The 26,478-nt window shown below is 43.3% G+C and overlaps 1 protein-coding gene across 2 annotated transcripts in view; it reads left to right on the top strand.

Moving 5' to 3' along the window:
• Positions 1-24,967, top strand: part of jag2b (jagged canonical Notch ligand 2b) — a 40,695-nt gene extending 15,728 nt beyond the window's left edge. Inside the window, exons 3-26 of one of the 2 annotated variants that reach the window (XM_041064244.1) lie at positions 2,824-2,878; positions 5,575-5,832; positions 6,519-6,579; positions 9,057-9,187; positions 10,650-10,769; positions 11,023-11,136; positions 11,493-11,606; positions 12,630-12,743; positions 13,199-13,245; positions 13,344-13,517; positions 16,139-16,301; positions 16,397-16,558; positions 16,712-16,825; positions 17,007-17,120; positions 17,351-17,464; positions 17,753-17,869; positions 18,244-18,271; positions 18,793-18,878; positions 19,672-19,785; positions 19,925-20,040; positions 20,509-20,766; positions 20,883-21,014; positions 21,480-21,630; positions 21,757-24,967. In XM_041064244.1, coding sequence (XP_040920178.1) covers positions 2,824-2,878; positions 5,575-5,832; positions 6,519-6,579; positions 9,057-9,187; positions 10,650-10,769; positions 11,023-11,136; positions 11,493-11,606; positions 12,630-12,743; positions 13,199-13,245; positions 13,344-13,517; positions 16,139-16,301; positions 16,397-16,558; positions 16,712-16,825; positions 17,007-17,120; positions 17,351-17,464; positions 17,753-17,869; positions 18,244-18,271; positions 18,793-18,878; positions 19,672-19,785; positions 19,925-20,040; positions 20,509-20,766; positions 20,883-21,014; positions 21,480-21,630; positions 21,757-22,283 — 3,384 coding nt within the window. In that variant the 3' untranslated portion in view covers positions 22,284-24,967. The remainder of the gene's footprint in view (positions 1-2,823; positions 2,879-5,574; positions 5,833-6,518; positions 6,580-9,056; positions 9,188-10,649; positions 10,770-11,022; positions 11,137-11,492; positions 11,607-12,629; positions 12,744-13,198; positions 13,246-13,343; positions 13,518-16,138; positions 16,302-16,396; positions 16,559-16,711; positions 16,826-17,006; positions 17,121-17,350; positions 17,465-17,752; positions 17,870-18,243; positions 18,272-18,792; positions 18,879-19,671; positions 19,786-19,924; positions 20,041-20,508; positions 20,767-20,882; positions 21,015-21,479; positions 21,631-21,756) is intronic. The other variant, XM_041064245.1, reaches the window with a different exon arrangement.
• The last annotated feature ends 1,511 nt before the right edge of the window (positions 24,968-26,478 follow it).

Below are 26,478 nucleotides of genomic sequence, written 5' to 3'. Positions count from 1 at the left end.
TCCTCCCAGACCAGCGTCCTATCAATGACTTTTTACAGTGGAGGTCACAGCAGTCACACTGTGACTACTACAACTGTCACTGGTGCTGACGTAATGAATGCTATTTAGGTCAGCTAGTTGCCTAGCAGTGTACAGCACACCAGCTAGATTACTCCTGTGATGCTGGTTAGCATGGTTAGTTTCCATGTGTGTTTGTGTGTGTGTGTGTGTGTGTGTGTTTACTCAGGCCAGGGACAGCTGTGCGAAAAGCTCTGGTTAGCTCAGGTTCAGTTCAGTTTTATTTTGAATAATTCAGCAAACAATTGCTCGATATCCATCAAGAGTCAATTAAATGTATACATAAATTAATAAAGCGTAATTTTGTTGTAAATGTACAGTACTTGTTATACTTCAAAATAAATAATTAAGTGAATTTGGAATCATTATTGAGCAATAGGAGTCGGGATCTTAGGTAAAACTTGGGCTGCAACTACTGATTGTTTCTGTTATTGATTACTCTTTTATTATTATCATTATTCTTAATTAAACATTTAGTTCATACTAAGCCCAGAGATTATTAACGAAGCAAAACAGTCACAGTCACAGTCACAAAACAGTCTATTGAGAGAAAATTAACCAGTGGCTATTTTGATAATCAGTTAGTTATTAATTTCACTCATTACAGTTTCTCTAATGTGACCATTTGGTGCTTTGAATATGTGCTATATGATAATAAATTGAATATTTTTGGTCAGATAAAACCATCCATTTCATTATGTCACCATAGGTTTTAGGAAATTGTGATGGGAATTTTTCAGACTTTTCTCACATTTTAGAAACCAAACAATCGATCAATCGAAACAGTAAATGTTCAGCAGCTTTTCTTATACCTTAAAATACCTTACAATGTGACAAATTATCAACCTTGTTGAATAATTTTGTTGATCCACTTGTTGATTCATCCACTAATCAGTGCATCACAAGGTGAACCACTTTCTTCGGTGCGCTGTTACTGTTACACTGGTCAACAGTAAAGCATAACTTGGTGTGGAACCAGATAAGCCCCTTAGCTGCTGATTTACCTCACTGTCTGACAACCAAGGACAAAGCCAGGCAGAGTTCATCTCACACAGCTAATATTGGCAAAGTGACCTTCTTAATGGACATCATACCTACTGAGGCTTTATTTTTCCTGAAAACACGGTGGAAGGGTTGTTTTATTCTTTAATTTTGTCAGAGGAAATTGATTTGGATTAGAAGCGACTCGGGAAGAACGGTCCAAGTGGGTTTCATTGGTGGGTTTTCAGAAAGGTCGAAGGTTGGTGGTTAGAACGTAAACCATCATCATCTGGGTCTCAGAACCAGGATTGAGAACCATAATCTGCAACAGCCAACTATAGCATCTTGTCACGTAACGTCCGCATTGTGTATTTTCTGTTGTGTATTTGTTTTCTTGTTGAGAGTTAAATGAAACTGATGCCAGGCTGTGGTTTTGGAGGGTCATGATGTCTCATTAACTGCACGAACGATCTGGCTCCTGGACGATTGGTTGGATTTCTGGCGTGTCAGCTCCACGGTGCGGTTTTCCACATGGCTGCTGTCGAAAGTGACTACTAGTGTTAGTTATTTTATTCTTTACAGACACTATTGTGATACAAAACTGAATGAACTTTATTGAAACTGTTAATGGATAAAACAGATCAGAGCTTCCCTGCCTACCTTCAGCGTGAGCAGCCACATCATTTGACCTGGTCATTGGTTCTGGCCATGACGCAAAGCTGATTAAAACATATAGTGTGAGTTATCAAATCATACAAGATTAATAGAAACGCACACAATCTCCCCAGATTAACACAACACAGAGGGATGAACAGTGGTATGAAAACATTTGATGCCAAGGTACATACATGCATTCAGACATGTACAGTGCATGCCTTGCATCCTTTCCTCTCCACATCTCAGCCCTGCGGCTTCTCTCGGCGTCTTCCCACAGTTGTACTTACCGTATCTTGCTCTCTTATCTCTGAATCATTGGGTTTCATCGGCAGCGTAACTGAAGCGCACTGGTGGGTGACGGGGCCAGGTTGCATATGAGACGCTGTAGTAGGAACGAAATCGATTTTTGCATCATCTGCATGTATTTGTGTGTGTGTGTGTGCGCGTCTGCTGATGTTTGTAGAAGAGTTGCTTGGCTCTGGCTAAAATCACCTGTCTGTCGCAAACACACACTAAGGGTGCCTCTGTCTTTAGTGTAAGTGGTCTTTTTCTCTTTGTCATTTTTAACATGTGAGCTGCGAGTTTATTGAGTGTTTCTAGCGTAAGCCTGCTCGAAATTGGAAATGTTAGAATGTAAGTGAGCTGGGAGCAGTTACAATTCTCACTTAGTGGAAAAAGAGGAACTTGAATTAGAGAACTTCTGATAGCACAGCAGGTGTTGTGATTCTAGTGATGTGGTTCATGCTTAATAATAGTAATAGTGGATGTTAGGGTTTTTTTGTGCTTAGTAAAATCCTTCCTAAAATAAATTCACACCACATGCAACTTGAGATCATTGACTGGAATAGTACTGATTTTCGATTCCTAAAGAAGCCGATTATGTTTCCTCATATGGGGGCGGTGGGGGGTTATGCAGCATTACATTGCAGGAGCATATTAATGCAGTTGTTTGTTCATACCATTTATTATATGGCTGAAGTGTCACAGATGCTGCAGACCACAGCCAAATGAAATCAGTCAAACTCTTCTGCCTTGTAATGTCAACCAGAGTGAAGAAGATATTTTTTTTGTCCATAATTTCACTCGACTCTTTTTGACTTTTGTTTTTCTACTTTCTTTTCTTTCCAGCGAACGTACACGTTGATTGTAGAAGCCTGGGACTGGGACAACGGCACACGCAGCAGTAAGTCTAAACTTCCGTACTTCAGGTTCTTGTTACTTATCAGGTGACTCATACATTGATAATGAAATGTCTGCAATAAATCAATCGACTGATCAATGGTCCTAAATGATTTTTGTAAAGACAGACGTTCTTTATTTGTAATGTAGCTCTGACTATTACGTCATTTTCTATTTTTAATTAAAATTTTTCTCTTTCTGAAAAATATTTAGTCATCATTAATTCTACAACACAAACTTTCCCTTTGAGATCTTTTAAACAGTAGACGTGTTTTGTTTCTTAATGTTTTATACTGTAAATGAAAACTGAATTTCTGCGTTAACGCTGTATGAAAATACGTTCTACTGCAGCCACCTAAGACGCCTCATATAGAATAGAAGCTCTGGTTCTTCTTAGCTATGTTGGCTCTGGCGGACAGTGCTGACCAGCTGTATCCTGTTTTCCTTTGGTTATGTCCGCTGGGTGGACTCCTGTACAACCCCATTTTCCCCCCTTTTTCCCGTCTGAGCAGTAGCTCTGTCTGGGAGGAAGAGGTCTCATTGAGGACTGAAATGTCTGTATGTGTGGATGAGGCTTTGATCTGTGGAGACGGTGGCATCTTTCATGAGTCTCAGATACCTCTCTCTCTGTGCGTGGAAGTATGAGCATGAATGTGTTTATATACCGTACCATACTGTCCTCTGCAGTCCAGGCTTGTGCCTTATTTATATGAGGTCATTACATCCTGTTTTGTCCATAACATCAAACGCATTTCCACTTGTGGATTCAGACAATGGAGAAGAAATAGATTTTGACATCATAGCTCTTTTATTAGTCTGCCGCATGCCTTGTGTAGTCAGTCTCTTGTTCTCCAGTAATTGTGTACATTTACAGTAATTAGTTCTGATGTTTCTGGCTGATACAAGGCCTAAATGTCGCTTGCCCAATTGATTTCCTGCCAGCTAGAAGCACTTTAGTCTCAGCCAAATAGCTGTAAAGAAGCAAAATAGATGTGCTTTGGGTACAAGCATGAAAGACGTAAGAAACACATCTTTAGCACTTCTAAATAGATCCATTTCATTGAGATAAGATCAGTTTAATGCCACAGTGTTGGGATTTGATAAAACTGACCTTTGATGCGAGTTTGCTGCGTTCTCTGTTGCATGATTTTCAAAAGCGGAGTTGAGCCTTCTCTTGGGTCGCAGACATCAGCTGACTTCAACCTTAAAGTCATGGGTTCAAGAAGCACAAACGTCTGGAACAAATGCTCCTTTCAAGATGACAGAGGAATGTGCTTGTAGTGGCAAACCTCTGAAAGATCCCAGTGAGTTACAGTGGTGATTGTAGGCTTTGCCTGGCAGGTGGGTCGGGCAGGTCACGCTCATTATGTTAATTCTTACATCACAACACAAATTTGATGTAAGAATTCAAAGTCCTGTACCAGAGCATAAGTATCCTTAAAATCGTCTTTTTGTGTCCTAAATTATTTCCATCAATCAGTTTTAGAACTCTCAAGTTTCACTACTAAGTTTTTGCAGCTTTCTCTGAGTTTCTCAAACTCTGAGTATGTGAACTGTCATAGCAGTAAACCCCTAAGGTTATCATTTGTGCACAAAAAGAGAGATGTAAGTGAAATAAAACGCTGAAATATGTGACCGTCCGTATCTGTAAGACTTAGTTTGTTCCCTGGCCTGAGTCAGCAGCAGCCTCACGTCTTGTCCTACGTAAGAGCCTACCAGTGTGTTGGTCTGTCAGTGAGATTCTTCTCCTCCAGCGTCATGTCCTCCGGTGTGCCTCTGTTCCCTTCCCCCTGTGTCCTCAGGAAAAACAGCCGGCTGTTTTCCTTGTGTTTATCGAGCAGGAAGTGGAGTGGATTGGGCGGCCGGGCTCAGTGTTTAGACACCGAGGTAGCAGAGCCCGGCTTGGGCCCGCAGCCCATTGTTCTCTATCTGGCAACTGCCGGGGGTTATTTCTGTTATTGTTGCTTAATTCTGTCTGACATTGTGTCAGTCCCCAGCGGAGGAAGGTGTGTGTGTGTGTATATATATAAATGTGTGTGTGTGTGTGTGTGTGTGTGTGTTCCTGCTTGCTCACTTCAAAATGTCTATGGTGCATTGCAGTCCAAAGCCATGGAGAAAAGGAAATCACAGACCCCCTATTTCCACAGAGATTGTTTGCCAGCTTCGATCCCACTGCGATAAAGATTGCTTTCTTTCTGAAAAGCTGGCGCTGCAGCGAGACTCACAGAGGCAAACAATGTTTAATGCAAGTGTTGGTGTGCTGGAGGCTAAATGGTAGCATCCTCCCGGCGTGACAGTGCACACACGGGCAGCTCAGAGGCACTGGCGATGTGTGCCATCACCAGAAAATGGATCAATTTGCAGACAATGAATTTCAATTGCATACTTAAAATTCAGTGGGTACTTTTCCTCACACACACACACACACACACACACACACAGACAGACAATGTGATATCAGAGTGTCTGTCTGCTGAATAACAATGCACTGCTTTTTCTTTTGAGGGAGTGACTTTACATCAGAATAAAAGAGATTTCACATCATTGTCCAGTGTCAGTGATTCAGATAACTAGTTTTTATCTCCTTACTAAATGCAGTAGCTGCTGAGGGACTTCACAGTTGTGTTTTTCGACCTTTAGGAACAATGGCCAGTCAAAATGTCTAAATGTCAACTTAAAGTGTCATGTTCTTTGTTTCAGATGAGGAGGAGCTGCTGATCGAACGCAGCATTCACACTGGCATGATCAACCCCGGTGACCAGTGGCAGACCATCCTGCACGACGGGCCGGTGGCTCACCTCATGTATCGTATCCGGGTGCGGTGTGATGATAACTACTATGGCAACAAGTGCAATAAGCTGTGCGTTCCTCGTGACGACTACTTCGGGCACTATCGCTGCGAGCCCACAGGGGCTCAGGTGTGCCTGGATGGCTGGATGGGCCCAGACTGCCGTACAGGTGAGCTTCTGGCATCTTAATTTGCAGGTGTCCTAGACTTGGCACCTACATCACTTAATCACGTTACTCATTTTTCATGCCGTCAGACTCAGAGATTACCAATCCAAACTTTCAAAGATGACGAGATTAATCAGTAGATTATTTAAAATTAAAATTTTAGGTGTAACAAGGGGTCTGATTATTTGCTGTAAATATCGAGTCATGTTCTGTATGTAAATTAGCATAACTCATAGTCATTGTCCAAGTACCATTAAAAGTCATGGTGGAAATGCGGCCTGCTAATGTTGAAACGTTGCAGCGCTGGGGTCGTGCTTGTGGGTGGTGTAAAGAGAGAGTGGGGGGCCTCAATAAATCACCCAACTGACCTTAGAAGACGAGGGGTGAAAAGAGGAGGGGAGTGCAGAGGGACTGGGTTGCTTTAAAGAGGGGGGTAGTGTTGTACATGCAGGCTATAAAGTTGTCCCTTCCTCGCCCCCCAACCCTGGTCAGGGTGCCATGAATTCTCACGTCTTGTTGCGCTTGTTAGTTAGATAGATGGCAAACAAACAAGCTTCTCCTCCTCCTCCCACCTTTCCACGTTGGTACCTCCCTCCTCTTTCTTTGTTTTTTAAGAATATGTTTTTATGAGAATGAATATAATGATACATACAATTACTTCTCTCTGTCTTCTTGCTTTTTTTTTTCAGCAATCTGCATGCAAGGCTGCAACCTGTTACATGGCAGCTGCACTGTCCCAGGGGAATGCAAGTAAGACTAACAGGAACATCTTCCTCTTTCATAGAGAGAAATGTGACGGTTCAGACTTTTTTTTTTTCTGCAGGATCGTTACGTTCCCTGCTGCTTCGTGTTTAGATCACCGTCATATTTTTCATATAGTTAGATTTTTTTTTCCTTTTGTTTGTGTAACAACTGAAAATGCAGCTGCAGTGTTGTTGACTTATTCAGAATTAGACCAATACTCAGTCCAAATGCCCATAAGATGCCGAGCGGAGGCACCTTCACTTGTCAAAGCCTGTTGTGTGTTTGCTTCAGCCTTTCCTTCCCTTGTGGGCATCTCCACTTCGGTTCAAAAGAAAAGGGCAATACCACGCCTGCCGTCTTGTATTTTTAGCCACCCGAAATCCTCCACAGAATACCAAGCATCTCATCAGCTCTCCGCGGCTCGTACCGAAGAAAGGGAGTTGTTGGTGTGTGAATTTGACCACTGTAAACGTGCTGGGAATTGTCATATCCCCTCCCCATCCGCATTGCAGTCCTCCTTGAAGGGCAGGGGGCCGGAGAGGAAATGAATATCCCACTGTGTTATGTAAATTTCCCCAAGTGGAAACGAGAGTTAGATAAAGTGATGTGCAATGGCCCGAAATCTCCACGTTTTCAGGATGTGGTACATCCCGTTGTCATTTGTAAATCTCCCTCCCATCTGCCGGATGCAAAGAGACACTTGCCTCCCATTATTAGGAAAAAGGTTTTGGCTTGCAGCCGAGGAATAGCAGGGAATGACCAGTTTTAGGAAACCGTTTCGCATTTTTCTGTGTCTGCGTCGATCAGCAGGCTGCATCCTTATTCCAGTTAGCAGACAGGCAACAGAGGGAAGCACCTTATTCTTATGAAATGTCAAGTTCCAGTCAACAGGAAAAGTGACATGAATAGAGGAGCGGCAGTAAAGACTCTTCCTGCAGTGGCATGAATTTAATGAAGCCTCAGGTCACAGAAAGCTGGCATTAAATCCCTTGCCATCTCCTTTCATTCCCTTTATTTCCTCACAGTTTTATGGGCTTTGCCCCATTCGCCACTGGCTTTTAAGAAACACAAAAGCTGGTACTTGCCTGTTGTTACGATTCTGCATTGAGGGGTTTTATTAGCACACATTAGACTTGTTCTGGCATATTTGTCAGAGGCTTGCCGTGTCCCAAGAATCACTTGGGTAAGCAGTGCAACACATTTTTCACCACTCTGAGCGTTTTGCAACCTTCGACATGTCAAAGTGCCAAGATGCTGGAATCCAGCTCAAAAGAAGCATCGTGCCTGTACCCGTAGGGATTTAATGAGTAATCGTGATACTGATATGGCCAAGAATTCAACCGCAGACTGACGCTTTTGATTCTGAGGCAGTAGCCGAGCTTGCTTTCTAAAGTTCTGTTAGTGTTATCTCTACATTGCTGCCAGACCCTCTGAGGCTAATCACATGCAGTGAGAGAAGCGTGACATGTATTCCCCGCCGCCCCTCCAGCCTGAGAATGGCAGGCAGAGATTTCTGAAGGCCTGGTCTCTCAGAGAGGCAGCGGTGCCGTCTGCAGGAGACTCAAAATAGCAGTCAATTGACAAGACAGCTGGCTCGACGACACCACAGCCTTGGAATAGCCGAGTGCTGTCATGAAGCTGCAGGCGTGTATACACGCCGCCGTCTCCAGCCACTTGCACCCAGAACCGCCGTACCACCCTCATAGTCCCACACCCCACCCCCAACCCCAGACTCCAACCCAAGCACGGGAGCCGCTGGAAGTATTCTTAACCCCTCCTGCCCTGGAATGTCACCCTTCACTAAGATTAGTTGGCAGGAGGCCTTTGGATGGGTTGACGCAAGAGCAGATACAGTATTAGGTGTGCTTCCACTGTTGACCAGGTTGCATCCAAGGACTCAATTCAGCCACAACTAGACTTTGTTTTTGCACATTAATTTGCTCCTGTGGTCTCAATCAGCGCCCGATGAACATCTTCAGAAATTCTTCCAACCTCCCTCACACAGACGTTATTAAAATGTTTTTCTGTCTCATGATTTATAATTGTGCATAAAAAAACTTACTGTCTTGTGGCAGCTTCTCACTGGGCTTAAATAAAAGCTATTCAGACATGAAACCTGAAACCCGAATGATCTGCTTTCAGAAAACAGACTCATGTTTATGTTTCACTGATTTAAAAAGAACATCGCAAATCATGTCAGGTTTGATTGACTTTATTTCTCTTGGATACATCTTCACCAGCAACAGGAAGTTGTGCAAGTTGATATCTCCAAAAGATATTTCATAATTGAAGTTACTGTGACTAGGAGGCTGCGTATAGTTGCAGATTTCAACATTTTAATACACCCTCTGTTAAAAGCACTAAACAAGTCTTTTAAAGCTTATTTTTTTAACTTTAGACCTTTAAAACTTTTTTTTACAGAGCAGGTAGAGGGATTAGAAGGAAATGATTTACAGTCATGTTTTGACATCTGTGTTTGACAGGTGTAACTACGGCTGGCAGGGCCAATTCTGTGATGAATGTATGCTCTTTCCTGGATGCATCCACGGGACCTGCAACCTCCCCTGGCAGTGCAATTGTGAGAGGAACTGGGGCGGCCTGCTGTGCGATAAAGGTATGGAAAAGTTTCATACCTTTTGTTTTGTAATTTCATCACCTCCCACACAAGACTCTGGCACAGTCCTCACTTTCGTCCTGCACGTCCCCTCCAGCTACAGTTGCCTGTATTTGATGAGTCACAAGTAAGCAAGCTACTCAGAGCAGAGATGCAAGAGAAACAACTTTTGAAGAGGCAACATATCACCATGAAAAATGCTGTGATAGTAATTCTGCTCTGTCATTAGCTTTTCATTAGCTTAAGAAGGCTTTTTGTTTCCTCGCTTGCAGCATCTTTCTCTTCTACTGAGGGGTTTTAAAACGTGGAGAAAGTATTTTACATTGTCTTTAAACTTCAAACACATTAAAGTGCAATGGAGGCTTAAGAAAGGTGGTGGGCATTTTCTGTAACGTCTGACATTTTATAGATGGAATATTTTATCGGCTAATTAAAAAAAAAAAAATCAAAATAATGAAAATCATCATTACAGAGGTGATTTCAGTATGTTGTGAATGTCACGTTGCTACGAAAACTGAATCACAGACATAGGTTTCGGTTCATTAATATGTTCCATTTTACATGGATTCAAAGAAACTGCCTTTATACGAGGTCTGAATTCTCTTTACTCAGCGTTCTCTCCGAGAAGAACAGCAGCTGGATAGTTTTACTGCCTGTGTGATCCGAGCAGCAGCGGGGACACTCGATCCCACCGCATCCCTTCGTCACCGAAGGCTCTTCGGGGGATGAGAACGGGTCCTAAGATCCCGAGTGGAGACAGATCCCTGCTCATTTATTTACCAGCCTTTAGGGCGACCTGGCCTTTAGCCTAAGGGTGGTGTGCAGGGATCAAATAGGGTTTAGTTGAGCTTACTTTGTATATAGCATGGAAAAAAAACTGCAGATAATGAAGAAGACAAGGGACAAAAAAATGCAATGGATGCTAATAGTTCTTAGTATGCAGGGCTAATTTCTCATTGCTAGGAATCCATCGCTGAATAGTAACTGAAAGAGAAACTGCTCTAAATGGTAACTGAGGGTGACTTTATCCTGTAAATAAAGAGCCATAAAACTTCTATCATAAGCAGAAACACTCGGTGCTTCCTGTCACAGCTGATAGCTTGACTCCCGACAAGCTTCCCGGGAAATCCTGGCACCAGCTGGATAAATGGTGAAACAAGCAAAGCGCTTTCTCACATGGTCTATCCAATTAGCAAAGTCTGAAGGCACAGTTGCCGCTGACATTGGAAGTTTGCTCCAGAGGTTTTTAAAGTGTATATAGATATTTTATTTCTTATCCTTATCACTGATGGCACTTTAAAAGGTGCCTATACAGCTGGACAACAGTGTTTGTTTTCACTTTTGGTCTCAAATCGTTGTACAGGATCATTGTGAGGATTCAGAGAGGCAAAAATATAAAATGCTGATTACTGTGTTAGTATCTCAGCATCTTTAAATGTGTCTTTCTCCTGGTCTCCTCCAGATCTGAATTACTGCGGTCGCCACCAGCCTTGTGTCAACGGAGGAACCTGCATGAACACTGAACCAGATGAGTACTACTGCGCCTGTCCACAGGGCTACTCCGGCAAGACCTGTCAGATAGGTGAGAGAGAACTATTTTTGTTCAGTCAGGATGGCCCTTATCTCATGTACAGTGTTGTCTCTTTCCCGCTTCATCCCTGTCAGCTTCATTCCCCCTGTTCTACCAGGTTGAATTTTCATGTCTGATATACAAACTATAGCGGTATTGGAAACATATTTAGTGAGGCAAAGCCTGTATCATGACAAAGTTCGCATAATTGTAATATTTATATTAATATTGCAATATCTGGATCTGTGGCCCCCCCCTTCATCAGCCGATCACGCCTGTGTGTCCGAACCCTGCGCCAACGGTGGTACGTGCCACGAGGTTCCTACAGGGTTCAAGTGCCAGTGTCCGCCGGGTTGGGGCGGTCTGACCTGTGCCAACAGTGAGTCGCTGTGCTGCTTTCAATCACCTCCCCTCCTTCTTCCCCCACGTTGTCGGTTTTCCTCTTTATTATTAACTGACTCCTGATGACCAGCCACCAGCCTTCACTTGAAGATAACTGAATTGAATTAATTCATTAGTCATGACTCTCAGTACTTAAACACCAAAGCTCTAATCTCTTACCTCTCATCTCTGTCCTTATTGCACTCTTTGACCGTCTTATTCACAGAGACTGATGAAAACAGTGTAATCTTTCTAACCCTTTGTTCTGTATCATTGTAAAGTTCAGCACTTTCTTGAAATCTGTCACGTTGTGAGTTGAAATGTGTGTGTGTGTGTGTGTGTGTGTTTTCCCAGATGTGGATGAGTGTGCGTCCAATCCATGTGCTCGGGGCGGAACCTGTATCGACCGGGAGGACGGCTTCGAGTGTGTGTGCCCCCCTCAGTGGAAAGGAAAGACCTGCCAGATAGGTGAGTTTTCAACCTTGATATACACGTGCACACACAAGAACAGCATTTTTGTTTTTAGGATGTGTGTTTTTTGGCAAACAACTCTTCATTTCACAGCGGAGATGTGCGCTTGCGGCCATTTCTTTCCTGTTTTTTTTTCCATTTCCTAAAAGAAATAAATGGCCTCTGAGGCACAGACAACATAGCTCAATGCTCTGGATAACTGTATTTTGGCATTAAAGTTGGCAAGCAGCAACCTGAGCCCCATGGCCAGCGTACAAGTTGTCAATATCCTGAACGAGCCAGCAGCTGCCCACAGCTCTGTGCGTTTTTTCTCAATGACTTTATGAGCTACTAGTGTGTCTATATCCGGCTGTTTGTTTGTCGTTGGCGGTGGCATTCGTTTCTATATCGCTCTCATTCCGACGGGCGGACGTGACCGGCGTGAAGCCAGGAAATGGATTACGACCAGTAAGCAAAGTTGGGAGGTTTATGTGTGTGTTTGGGTTGGGGGGGCGGGGGGGGGGCGGTGAAGATAGGAAAGAGATCCCAAGAGTTCAGTGTCATCTTACCAGCTCAGATCTCAGTTTACACGCAGCCATTGGCCTCCTGTCTTACCTGGCGATGGGTGTGGGTGCATGGAGTGTTTGGTTTCAGAGGGAGGACAGGTGTGTGAGTGAGCACAGCCGGACTCCCTGCGGAGTAACCCCCCCCTCCCTTTGAATATTTGAGCAGCAGTGGTTTTCTTTGTTGTAACACTTTTGATGTCTTTAGACGTGGTCAAAGTGTCAGTCAACAAACAGGGCTGTGGTTGTTTGTATTGCAAGGAAAATGGAAATGAAATGATTTGTCTATTTAATCGTTCACTTGATAGAGATTTTAAGCATTCTGTTGAGCGGATAATTGTTGGTCATTTATCAATCCAAATTTCCCAAAACTCTGGTTTCAAAGGCTGAATTTCTGGTCTCTTTTCGTGCTCCCTGTACTTTCCTTGGTTTGTTTCAATTGATGGTCTGGGTCTCCTTCTGCCTTCTGCCTTCACAGATGCAAATGAGTGTGCAGAAAATCCCTGTGTGAACGCTCAGTCTTGCAAAAATTTGATTGGCGGATATCTCTGCAAATGTTTTCTGGGATGGTCCGGACAAAACTGTGACATCAGTCAGTATCCCTTACTCAAAGCCACTTCTACATTTCTTTCCTTCCGTTGGCGTCCTCTTCCTCTGGCTACTTTTAACTGCCTTCACCTCACTTCCTGGACACACAACATATGTGTATTTTAGCGTCACTTTCCCTCATGTGGTAACCCGTTCTTTTCTCGTCTTGGCAAACTGAAGCTCCAGCTCTGCCATCGTGATGAACGTGCATGCCCAGTTCCTCTCTCTGGATCCACTGCATGCCCAGTTACAATCTACGAGGTCTCTCTGGCACTTTCTTGGCTTGACTAGTTATTTCTTTTCCAAACTATGACTTAATCTGTGCACAACCCACATTGTAGATTTCCGCTAGTAATGGATGAAGTGATAAGTCACCCATGAATTCATTCCTGTACAGAAAGTTTTTTTTGACAATATTAAACAATAAATTCTAATGTCAAATGTTGGTGTCCTCTTCAGACACGAGTGGCTGCCATGGTCAGTGCCAGAATGGAGCGACATGCAAGGTATGGATGGTTTCATTTTCAACTTCTGTAGAATTACATGAATTTATGGATGTCAGTTGCACCATGTGACTCTCTATTTTTCTTTCTGCTTCCTTCAGGAGGTTGCGGGGGGTTACCACTGCCTGTGCCCTCCAGGTTTCATGGGAGCTCACTGCGAAATCCAGAGGAATAAATGCAACAGCACACCGTGCCTGAACGGCGGCCAATGCCACACAGTGTTGGGCGGCTTCGTGTGTGAATGCCCACCAGAGTTTGCTGGACAGCTGTGTGAGGTGAGTCTCATGTTCCACATGTCCCAGCATTAAACAGTCACTGATGCAGTGACATTATACGAGTCGGTGGCAGCCTGTGTTTGTGGCCAAGGGATTAAAGTAGGGACACATTAGACATCTGAGCACCGTCTTGACTGGCCAAAAGATACAGAGAAGAAACCAGAAATCAGGTTAGCTGTGGGAATCTTTCTTAAAGATCTAAAAAACTAAATATTGTAATTACATTGAGCTGAAGTGACAAAATGAATGTGATCTCTCAGTTTACAGAGTTGCTGTGCAGCTAAACTGCTGTGCGTTACCAAGTCCATGGTTTGAGATGTGACATTTGTGGACGTGGCCAAGAAAATATTATAAAGTAGGCGATGGTACACTGCACAGCCGAGGATGTTTCTTGCCAGTCACTGATCAGTATAACTTACTGTGGCTGTGTCTAAAGAAAGTGTCACCACGGTGATGATAATATGGAGAAAAGAATATTAACACTTACTTGACAGCTGTTTGGATTTTGGAAAATATACACAAAGTGACTTGTAATGTAATGAGAGTGTACAAACTGCAGTAGCCATTACAACACTAACATCTGAACCAACTATCCATCGCAGACTCCCCAATGTGCCAAAACATTGCTATGATTGCCTAAAGGTTGTGTAATACTGTATGTTCCCAACCCAATAGGCCAAGCCCAGCTTTTATTGCAAACGTCTGTTGTAATTCAGATTTTTAATTTTGTACAGACATTACATATCAGTGTCCCTGCTGAAGCCTTTTATGTTTGAAGTGTGTGTTTGAAGCTAAAGTAGGTTAGCAGTGAGGAAACCGACACTTCACTGCATCTCTTGGGCCCTGAATGGAGGACATTGCTGGTCAGGAGCCAATCCTGATTTAGCATCTCTACTATAAATATGAGCCTCTCTGAATGAGGTGACACTGGATTTCTGCCCGCATACTACAGACCTCTGATGCCTGCTATGGCACGGCGTACATTCCTGCCCTGCAGTGTCAAAACTTCAACGCCTCCAGCATCATATTTCTCTGATTAGTATCTCTAAATCTGTAAAAGTTGGATTGTGTAATGGTGTTTTGCCCATTCTCCATATCATCAGAAGAAATAAGGACAAGTCGAATCAGAGCGGAAATGCTCCGGAAGGCACAACACAAAGAGCCACAACATGTGTTCTCTTAGTAAACATGCTCGTCTTCATCATTTAAGACTACTTGAAGTTGTCTTGTGGGTTTTCCACCGCAAATAAATTCCCAACCTTCCTGCTGCAATGAAAATTGTCCCGGGTGCATTGAACAGTGCAAACTGTTTCATTAAAGTGCTGAAGATTTATGGACGCACTTGCCCCGAGACACGATCCCGTGACCACACACATGCAAATAGTGAGGGAAAAATGTATCTGGCCCTCACACTTGGGGTAAAATAAACTGTGTGTGACCACAGACTTCACCACCCTGTTTCCCTACTCTAACTCTCCTGTTCAGCACCTTAAATGGCAAAGGGGTGCAACCCAGAGTTTATGCCCAGTAGGCTTCTGTTTACATAAACTGAGAGATTTTCACTCCAACCTCCGTGTTGCAGCATGCAGAAATGGCAAAATATGTCACCGTGGCCTCTAGTCCAGTTCTTTCTGTGTCATGGTGGTATGACAGATGATTCATCTTTATTATATTCACTCTGGCTCTGCATGATGTTGGACCAGAGTCGATATTTGCCCTCATAATGGGTTATTTTTCTCTTTTCTGCTCGCTCTCTCTCTCCTTCTCCTCTGCCAGGCTTCTGTCTCAGAATAATCTTTCAAGATTAAGCCGGACAGAGATGTAAAACCAAAAGCTTGGTTTCCCTTGATGAGCTTAGGGAAAGTTTCTGAGGCTTACTTTACTCGTGCACTTACCTTTCGTTTTGTTCTGAGCAGCAGCAGCGGTGGTTTGAGCCAGGATAAGCTGCTCACCTACACAGAGTTTAGCTCTCCTTTCTCCATTGCTCATTTGGCTTCACTTGATTAATTGTCTTAATAATCACCAAAGAACCATTTTAGTAAAGTGATGCTTGATTAGTGTGGCAGCAGTAGCCTACACAGCTCCTCACACAGCTACTGCCTGTGTCCCCAGTGGATCCAGTGGGCTGTAGTTGCCAGTAAGCACTCGTAGAGTCTTGGTGCCGGGAAGTCTTAGATGTTGATTTGGGAAATGTTTTGAATGTCAAATTTGGCTTCAACTACTTTCCCTGTATAAATAAATGTAAAGCGAAGGCTTACTTTGCTGTTAAACCTACTTAGTTAAACCTGCATTAATAGTTTGTTGGTCACTTGTAAAAGTGTGCAACAATCTGTTAACACAACACTGACATTTTATCATTTTATAAAGTTGTTGTGGTGAGTATGTTAGCAAATAAGTTGCTCATTTACACATCCGTTCAGCATGAAGCAACATTAGCATTTATTTGGACCTGTTTGTAAGTCCAGTATTCAGTCATTATAGCTCTATTTTGGTCTTCAACAACTCCTGAAGGAAATATCTGACTCTAACATCTATAAAATCTATCAAAAGTTTAGTGTATTGATTTGGCATTTTAAATTATTGCTGTATTGTGTTATATTGTCTCATCTGGATCTCCACAGATCCCTACCTGGTCCCCATCAGACGCTTGTAATCCAAACCCCTGTAAGAATGAGGCGGAGTGTCACAGCATTTACCAGGACTTCTACTGCGCGTGTCCTGAAGGCTACGAGGGAAAAACCTGTGAACGGCTCAAAGAAGACTGCCAGACCACCCCATGTCAAGGTGACTGCAGCCGTATGCAGTGTTATAGTCTAGAAACTAGTATAGTAGGTTAAAGAAAAGTAATGAATTTCAACCATGCCTTTATTTTCTCACAGTGATTGACAGCTGCACTGTTGCTGTAGCAACCAACGACTCGTCTGGAGTGCGGCACATCCCCTCCAACGTCTGTGGTCCACGAGGACGCTGCATCAGCCAGCCAGCGGGAAACTTCACCTGCGTCTGCGATCCAGGTTTCAGTGGCATCTACTGTCACGAGAGTAAGAAGAGGCTCTTGCATTTAAATAATAAACACTTAAAATGTCCTTGTACTACATCAAAGTGCTAAATGGGGATGGTTAAGATAAAAATGTTTAAAAAAATGTTTTTTTCCAATTGAACACAGTCTGATCTTTCCCCCATTACTGTTTCAGATATTAACGACTGCATCAACAACCCCTGTGGAAACGGAGGGACCTGCATCGATGGAGTGAACTCGTTTCAGTGCTTCTGTCCTGACGGCTGGGAGGGTCGACTCTGCAACCAGAGTGAGTTCATCGCTTCCAACATGATTCAGTGCACTCACTGTTATTTATTCTTTGACCTCGTCTTTGCAGCATTTTAAACAAAAAAAAAATGTTATATCTGGAGCAGAGCTGCTGCTTGCTCTGCTCTGTGTCTTTGCACTAAATAAAAGGTTGAATCGTTTAAATCCTCCTTCACCGTCAGATGTCAACGAGTGCAGACACAACCCCTGTAAGAACGGCGGGCGCTGTGTCGACCTGGTAAACGACTTCTACTGCGAGTGTGCCGACAACTGGAAGGGCAAGACCTGCCATTCCCGTGAGTTATGTCGACTCTGTGTTAATGTGTGTGTTTATGTTTATAGCTTGCAGCAGCCTCGGCCTCACCATGCTTGCTGAATGCATCTTTGTATGTTTTAACAACTGAAGCATGGTTTCAACCAGAATGATCTTTTCTTACAGATGCTGCTAAAAGCCTGTCACATGGGGAGGGTGTCTGAGCGTTCGAACAATATGTGACCTCTGTGTTTGTATTCTTTTCCTCGTCAGGTGAGAGACAGTGTGATGCAACCACCTGCAGTAATGGAGGCACCTGCTACGACCATGGGGATGCCTTCCGCTGTGCGTGTCCACCTGGGTGGGGAGGAAACACTTGTAACACAGGTGAGGCGTCAGGATGATGTATATTGCACGATGTATGTCGTACCATTTGTCGTACCATTTGTACCGCCAATAACATCTTTCATCAAATTCATAAATTTAGTTTGGTAGCTTGCTAACTATGTATAAAGAAGCTCTGATTTGTCTCCAGCTGAAATAGCTGTAAATGAGCCAGACCTGTTTTAATCACTGAACCTATTAGAATAGAGATATGAACAGCGATTTAGAACAGGTTCATTTAGATGCTAAAACACATGTATGCTCTCTGGCTCATCCCCTCTCTTTCCACAGCCAAGAACAGCACATGCGCCTCCAGTCCTTGTTCCAACGGTGGAACCTGCGTGGGAGGAGGCGACACCTTCACCTGCATCTGCAAAGACGGCTGGGAAGGCCCCACCTGTGATCAGAGTCAGTTTCTCTGCAAAGCTTTAGAATAACTGACACAAGGATCCCAATCCATTTTAAGGCCAACATACACTGTGCTTTTAAAGTTGTAACAGTGTTGAGGCGTGAGCTCCTTTAACTGTCGATTTAGCACTTTTTAGAAAGTGATGTGAATATAACTGTACTAATAGTAATTATTGGATTTTTTTGGGTTTGTCATTTTGGTTTGCAGAAACATTAAAACGTGACAAGAGGGAAACTTGTTTGAGGTTTTAAGCCAAAGAGTAAATATGTTCTTAGATTTTCTGAACAGAATGAGGGAAAATGCCACGGCACAAATAGTGTGTCACTGCATCAGCTCAACACTAAACATTTTCTTTGTTTCTTCCCTTCAACAGATATAAACGACTGCAACCCTCATCCATGGTATGCACCGCTTTCTCCCCCCTCCCATATCTATCCCCCTGTTTCCTTCATCTCCACACTTTACACAGACTTTGCATGCTGGAGGGGTGAAGGGCTGCTAAAAGCAGTGGAAGTTGTGCTTAAATCAAGCCTCAAAGGGGCATCTTTTCAGAGGAGGGGGCGCGGATATTGAATAGGACAGAGAGAGGTGGGGAGGAAGGTTTTGGGGTGAATGCAGGTGGGGGGTTGAGTGCCAGAGGAGGCTGGGGGGGAGCTACGTGTCCATTCTTCCCGTGCGACCTGGGGGGTGGGGGGCTGGGCTTTGAGGAGGACTGGATGAGAGGCATGATGAGGGGAGGGGAGGGACTGGACACGCCTATTAGCATCTGAAAGGTGGAGGCTGGTATTGATGAGTTGTATTGAGCCTTGTGACCAGCAACACACACACACACACACACAAAAATGTGGCTTTGTTGCAGCTGGAAAGGATGTGGCTCTTGTGCTGCCTCATCTAATAGTTTTTTATTTCTTTCCTTTCTCAGTTACAACGGCGGTATCTGTGTGGACGGAGTCAACTGGTTTCGGTGTGAGTGCGCTCCTGGTTTTGCTGGACCAGACTGCAGAATCAGTGAGTAAATGACATGAAGTTACTTTGTCATATAACTTGCTTTTTGATTCAGTGAAAATATGCAAAACCCTCAACCTCCCCCAAAGACCTTAACGTAGTCATTGTACCTAGTATGATTAAGAGGAGGACGGATAGATGGAGCAAGGAAGGGACCAAGGAAAAGGGGGGATGAGGAGGAGATGGACACATTGACACCTAAATGCAGGACCGGGATGCCGCCCTCTCCCTTTTTCTCGGTTCTTTAACGCCTCAGGGGTCAGAGGTCATCCCTCCTCCATACTCACACAGTCACACAAACACACACTGAAGACAAATTACCCAGTGACCCTGAAATTCTTCTTCTCTGCTCCTTTGTTTCGGCCGGATAACGTTCACCTTTGCTGTCAGGCTTGAATTTGAGGATTCTCATCCAGACCGTGTTCATGTGAAATCTGGATGACAATGGCCCTGGTTCTCAAAGATTGTGTTGGGGAGGCACAATTGATAGTCTTTCAGAGAGTCTAATAACAGAAAGGTTGATAATTAAACATGTCCACTATTTACACATTGCTCCTTTTATGAAATTTTATATATGAATTGGTTTTGTGATTTCTGTTTTGCCCAAACTGGAAGCTTTTTGGTCTTATCTGGGTACTATTGATGAAATATCTGATGTTTTGCTCCATGAAGACAAAGAGAAAATTTAGTTGTAGCTGCATTTTCTGGTGTGGCCAGGCCTTTACTTGGCTACACAGGGCCATAAAGCCAGTGCCTGTTGTCCTAACTGAATTTTTATGCTCTCTTCCCTTCACAGACATAAACGAGTGCCAGTCTTCACCCTGTGCCTACGGAGCCACATGTGTGGATGAGATCAACGGTTTCCGATGTATCTGTCCGCTTGGTCGAACAGGAGGCAGATGTCAAGAGTGTAAATAGATCTTTGTGCTTTGTCTCATACTCTCTCTTTAATTCATTCTATCTTGTAGTTTGGATTCAGTTCATCGAGTCACCAATTACTGCAGACTTCCAGATGAAACAGTTCAACATGTCTGTGTGTGTGTGTCTAGTCATAGGTATTGGGAAGACTTGCCACTACGCTGGGCTGCAGTTTCCCCACGGCAGCCGCTGGGAGGAGGAGTGCAACAACTGCCACTGCATCAACGGCAAAGTGGACTGTACAAAGGTAACATGGCCTTTCTAAACACTGTAATTAATATATGTGTTGATCTTTACTTAGAAACAAACTCTGTTTATTTGACTGGGTTTATTTGACTAACAGTGCTCACATAGAGAACATCCAGCCACTGTTCCCACTGAGTGAAAACAAATCCACAAACTGGAAATCAGTCATGATAAATGCAGTGGTCTGAATGGTAGAAAAAACATTTGGATGTTTGGATAAAACAGACAAGTTAAAGACATTACCTTGGCTTTGGGGAAATTGTGATGGACGTTTTTCTCTATTTTCTAGACAAAATGATAGTCATAAGATTACTTGGTAATGAAAACCATTAGATGCAGCCCTAAAAGATATTATAACTAAGGTTTGCTGGTTGTAATGGTTCATGGTTCATGTAAGGTGCAGGGTAATAGCAATGTAAATGTTTTGTGGGGTTACATGTAGATGAATGTTTTGACCCTGTCACACCAGGTGCTGTGTGGTCGTCGTCCCTGCCTGCTCCAGTCATCAGGCCAGGAGCAGAGACAGCAGTCCTGCCCGGCTGGACGGGAGTGTCTAAAGCACAGCTACCTCACCTGCTTCTCCCCCCCTTGCCATCAGTGGGGGGTTTGTTCCATGGCTGGACCCTCACCTCCACAAGTAGCCACTAAGTGCCAGCCAAACAGTGGGCATTTGGACAACAGCTGTGTCCGCATAACACTTGTTTTCAACAGAGACAAAGTACCACCAGTGAGTCACGTCTTCATGTATACTGTTTCTTGTTTCTGACTTGCAGTCTTAAACTCATTTTCAGGCTGTGGTTTTTGAATTGTTTCTGATCAGTATGTGTTTGTTTGCTTATGCAGGGAACAACAGTGGAGAACATCTGCTTTGAGCTGAGGTATCTTCCTGACATCCGAGTCTTGACAAAAGACCATGCCCTTCTCCTGCTCTGTGACCTCTCTCATTCCAATCAGGATGCTGTAGAAGTGGCTATAGTAAGTGAATGATCCAAACTTTGTCTCTGACCAAAGAGTTTGCTCGTTTCCCAGTTCTTCTGTGTGCATTATCATTAAAACTACCCTCTTTCAGCTAAGCAGCACAGCACTGGATGTCATTGATTCTTATTCCCAGATTGGCTGGCACAGATTCAGTTGGTTGGGACCCAAATACCCAAACAGCTACTTTGGCCACTTGTACAAGACAGTTGACCCTACAATTGCTCACACAAGCTGTTGCATTGAATCAGAATTTGTGAGTGAGTTTGCCAAAAGTATCGGTCAAAGGGACACATCTTGTCACTGGAGGCTGTGAAGTTAAAGGGACAGATTGAAATTCTAGGAAAAAGACTTATTCTCTCTCTCAAGGTACAAGAAAGTGAATAAGCTTATTTCACAAACCCAACAGCCCCAACCCAGACTGCTGTGTCTCATCTCTTCCCTGTTCTCTGGTTTGGTTTTCAGTCTTTCCAGCCAGAGAATTTACCGGATCACAGTCTGATCCAGAAGGTAGCCAGCGCCATAGAGGGCACCTTGTCAAGGCGACACAACAGCACTATAATGCTGGCAGTCACTGAGGTCAAAGTGGAAACGCAGGTCATGCCCCCCTCAGTGGGTGAGTAATAATTAACAAAGGTGTTCCTCAAGGACTTGTCATGTGCCCCTTTCAGTTCCTGATTAATCCACTGCTTTCTCTGTAGTTGTCCTTAATTTCCGTCCTTGTGCATCTTGATGCCAACAGATTACCTGGTGCCTTTACTATGTGTGGTCTTCTGCTTGCTCTGCCTCTTCTGCATCATTGTATGCGTTTGGTGGACGCGCAAACGGAGAAAAGAACGCGAGAGGAGCATGCGATCTGCCTCAGATGACAACGTGAACAACCAGTGGGAGCCGCTCCCGCTGGTGTCGGGACGTCAGCAGCAGCAACAGCTGAAAGAAAGCAACAGGGAGGCTGAGCAGGAGCGCAAAAAGCTCATGGGCCCCTCTTATCGGACGTGTGATGAGGGTGAGGAGGAGGAGGAGGAGACGGAAGGCGAGCTTGAGCTCGAGGAGGAGTGTGGTGGAGCAGAGGCAGGAAAGCAGCCAATTTATAAGTACTCTAAGACTGCAGTGCAGTCCAGTGGGGGAGTGATCTGCACCCTGCACAGCTCCAGTTCACCCCTCAAAGCACCCCACCGGACCCCAGGCTACAGCCCCAAAGACAACCGCTGGAAAAATGTCAGTGCCGTCTTGACTGGTCAGAAAGACCTCAGAGACCACTGTGTATAAGAAATTAAACCAAGGACTCGCAGTGTGGAAGCGAGAGAAGCTGCAAGGCAGCTGCTATTCTTATTTTGGGACTTTTGGAAAGAAAAAAAGGCTTTGTGTTTTAAGAAGCCATTCTTTGTTTTGTTTTCATGTTTTTGTCACTGTCGCCTGAAACAATTTCTTTTTTTTTTTTATTCAGGAGGCTAGAGCACAGTGAACATCTTTTTTTGCTTCTGTTCAGTTATTTTTCTTTAGTTATGTACAGAAGGAGCTGAAATGTAACAAGTTTTCAGGAGGCAAAAGAAGCTCTCTGCAATTTTTGTTTATGGAATTGTACCATTTATGAAATGACGAATCATCAAAAAGGAGAAAAAACAACTTGTATAAAGATTTTTTTTTTGTTTACAGATGATTATGATTTTGTTAAATTGTCAGTGGGCTCCTGTTCAGTGTCTGTGGGGGGGGCAGATACACACTGAAGGGACAGTAAAGGAAGAGTTCTGAGGGAAATGGACTGTTGCAGCCACAGCAACAGAGGAAACCTTCCCTTTGCTCTGTCTCTTTCCGGCTTTGCCCACCGATCCACCTGTGGCCGTCATGCGCCAGCCTTACCAAAACACTTGGCCTGGAGGGGAGAGGGGACAGAAACCCCAGTGCCTACTATGTGGCCTTCCATTTTTTCTCCTGTCTCTCAGTTGTCTTGGCTGAAAGCTCTGTTTGAGGATTTTTTGCAGTATTTGAGTTGGTAGCAAGTGCCTTTCTAAGAGCTCTGTCGAAGCTCCGAGTCGCGCTGCCCAGTTTGACCTCCTTGTTCTCAAATCTCAAAGGGATATAAGTGTACATTTAGAGAGTTCAATTTCACAGCAACGCCATTCAAGGTATTTGATCAAAACAGAAATGAATACTCTGTACATATGTGTAAATACTAAAGGAGTCGCTGTGTATATTTGAAATAAGTAACTTAAAGACAAGTCACACATTTTTATTATTATTGTTATTATTATTATGATTAATATTATTTTTATTTTTTTTACAATGCCATTCCTTTTATTTATGCCAGTCGAAACAGGCAGGTTTTATAACACATCATATCCAGAGTCCCACAGTTAAGAACCTTTACAATGAGGTACCACCTATGAGGGAATTTCTGAAGGGTTTATAAATGGTTTGTCATGGGGACAAATTTCCTATTTCCTTTTTCTTCAGCGGTTGCGACTATTTCTTAAATGCGTTTTAGTTGTGCAAAGTAAATCAGTGATGCTTTTTTGCTTTTTGGATACATAACGATGTTCTTACTGTTATTAGAACAAAACATTGATACTTCCATTCGCAGTTTTTTTGGCTATAAGTGGTCCAACATTACAAAATCTTCAGCTTCTTTGACACTGTAGTTCTGCTAAATAATTTGCAAAATTAATCACATCTGTTGTGTTGTATTGGCCTTAGTCAGCAGTAGTTTGATGGCAGAAATCATGGCCTGGATATGCATTTTTTGATGCAAATAAATCCCAATTTTTTAAACTTAATTTTGTCTTTTGAAGGAAACCTCTAGTTGCAAAATCAGAAAAATGTACAAATTATTCATCTGTGTTCCACCTGTTCTCAGAATTATCGTGTAAAATGGTCACATTTAAAGGAGACATCGAATCTGTGTCCGATAGGACAAAAATGACTGCTCTCAAACCTGTTGCTCTAATGGACGCTTCTCAGTCAGTGGGTGTTTGGCCTGTACAGCTAATGGCGAACACCTATTGTGACATCACAGCTAAGGGTGTGGCCAAAGTGCAACTTGCTGCAGAGGTTTTACATTTAGACAGCACAACGGCTGTGTCCTAAAGCATTTGCTCATCCCAGCTCTCGCTTTCTGTTTCATGCTCCAGTCATTATTGGTTCCCTGGTTTTGGTTGTTCAGGATCAGGATTTGCTTAAAAAACTTCGACAGGCAGTGTTGAAAAGCTGCCGACATTATAGCCTTAAAGAATTGTTTCCCTGCAACACCTCAAACCATTTCTAAACCCATCACAAACCCTTTCGTTTCAGGTGCCTTGATGTAACGAGTAATGAATTATTTGTGTAATCAATAGTCATCTTTTTATGTTGTTGGTTTGTTTTCACTATTAAGGAAAGTAACTCTTTAAAATATTGTGTGGTGTATTGTGGCGTGTTTTATTCGCCTGAGTAAAGTGCTCTCCCTGTCTCACTTTGCTATCATGGAGATCTCTGGAATAAAACACTGATAGGGGATTAAAAAAAAAAACAACACAGTCCACCATGACTCTTTGGGGGTGTCATGAACGTGGATGTCAGTAGGTCAAATGTGGACATTATGCATTAGCTTCATGTTTGGTTTAAAGGCTTTAATGAAGGGAACAATATTTGCTCATGCAATTTTTTTTGCGACAATGCAAATGTGTTTTTTTTAAGTTACCAACTCAGTTCAAAATGACAAAGTTTTACCCTTTTTCATATCATGTTATTGTCTCAAAACGCCATCGTATTTTCTGTAAATGGGACACAGCAAAATAAAGAATTAAAGATGCATCACTGCTGGTGTTAAAAGCTGAATAATGCATATTGTATACATTTTATTCTTCAAGGGACATGAGTTAATTTTGTACAAAGCGAAAAAGTTTCCATTCTTTTAGTGGATGCTTAATTGTTCTAAATAATCATCCCAGTTATTTATTAAAGCAGTTTTGACACATCTTGATCACGTTTGTAGTATTTGGTTTGCTGAAGGTCCACTTTCCTATCCTGGAGCTTTCGACCTCATCGCCTGGTTTGTTCACTCCCATCATTCTCATGAAACTTATTTCCAGCTGCACCAGGTAGATGTTGCCAAGGTAACCGCTTTGGATCACCCACTGTACTTGCTCAGCTCTGATCACCAGGAAATCTGCAAACTTTGATGCTAACAAAATTAGCAACTGGCATTAAGCAACTAAGGAGGCAGATATTTCCCTCAGGAGCCGGTATATTACGCAGTCATGTGGTCTAGCAAAAAAACAACTAATAATAATAATAATAGCAAAGATTAGAGCAGCATGCTTTGTCTGATCACACTGATAAGAAAAACATTGATGTCATGTGTGGAGGAAAATTCTTATCTGGGATCTTCTCATCTGCAGTGTCAGTGTAGCCTTAGATTTTCTCCAAAGGGTAAACAGCTCTGCTCAGCTTATTATCTCTATTGTAAACGTATTAATTCTGTTTACTTAAAACATTTTAAACAATCTGTTCACGTCAGATCAGATGAAGATTTACTTTGAACCTCTAACTGTTGAGATTTACAGAAGAATAACAATCTTCTGAAACCCTGCAGCACTTGCCCTTGCCCTCGCCTATGTGGGCTGATCGATCGATCCAGTTTCCTCACCAGCCTCCTCACCGTCCTGCCATCACTCTAACTCCCACCACACCAATAGAACCTCATCTCCTGTTCTGGGCCGATCCGGTCTCCGCCAATGAGAAGCTGGCGTGATCATTCTGGCCACATAAAGATGTGAATGTTTCATGAGTAATGTTATGATGCTGGGTGGAGAGGGGGTGGGGTGGGACACTTCTCCCTCTGGCTCCCATGGGCGCCCATGGCTGGCGCTAATGGGACCGTCCGTTGTCGGAAAGGCTGGATCAACTTACACAGCTTTGTGGAAGTGGAGGAGTCACGGGGGGTAAGAGGAAGAGAGCTGATAATGTTTATGGATATTTTAATATGTGGATCACTGTAAACTCACTTTAAGAAGGGTTTGGTCACATTGTCTAAGCCTTATTTGGTCCTATAATGGGATGTAGTGGAAATTAACTACTTTCAAATCAGAGTATTGTGTTTCTTTTTTGCTTCATGTCTGAAATTCTTTTTTGGGTCTCACATAATATCATGTCAGTGGCCTCTCTCACAGAGGATGGAAGCCAATTCCTGATCCAACATGACAGTGCTCCCATGTCCAAAGCCGGAGACATACAGAAATGGCTTTCACAGTTTGGTTTTGGAATGATATGACTGGCCTGCACAGAGCCCTGACCTTAACCCCATCCAACACCTTTGGGATGAAGTGGAATGCCAACTGTGAGCTAGGCCTCGTCACCCAGCATCAGTAGTCAGCCTCACTAATGCCCTTGCGGCTGAATGGAGCAAATCCCTGCAGCCAGGTTCTAAAAATTTGTCAAAATCCTTCCCAGAAGAGTGGAGGTTGTTACAGCACCATATAAATGCCTG

The sequence above is a fragment of the Toxotes jaculatrix genome, chromosome 19 (assembly GCF_017976425.1).
Source record: "Toxotes jaculatrix isolate fToxJac2 chromosome 19, fToxJac2.pri, whole genome shotgun sequence".
NCBI classification, from domain to species: Eukaryota; Metazoa; Chordata; class Actinopteri; family Toxotidae; genus Toxotes; species Toxotes jaculatrix.
This window is presented reverse-complemented; position numbering and strand designations above follow the sequence as displayed.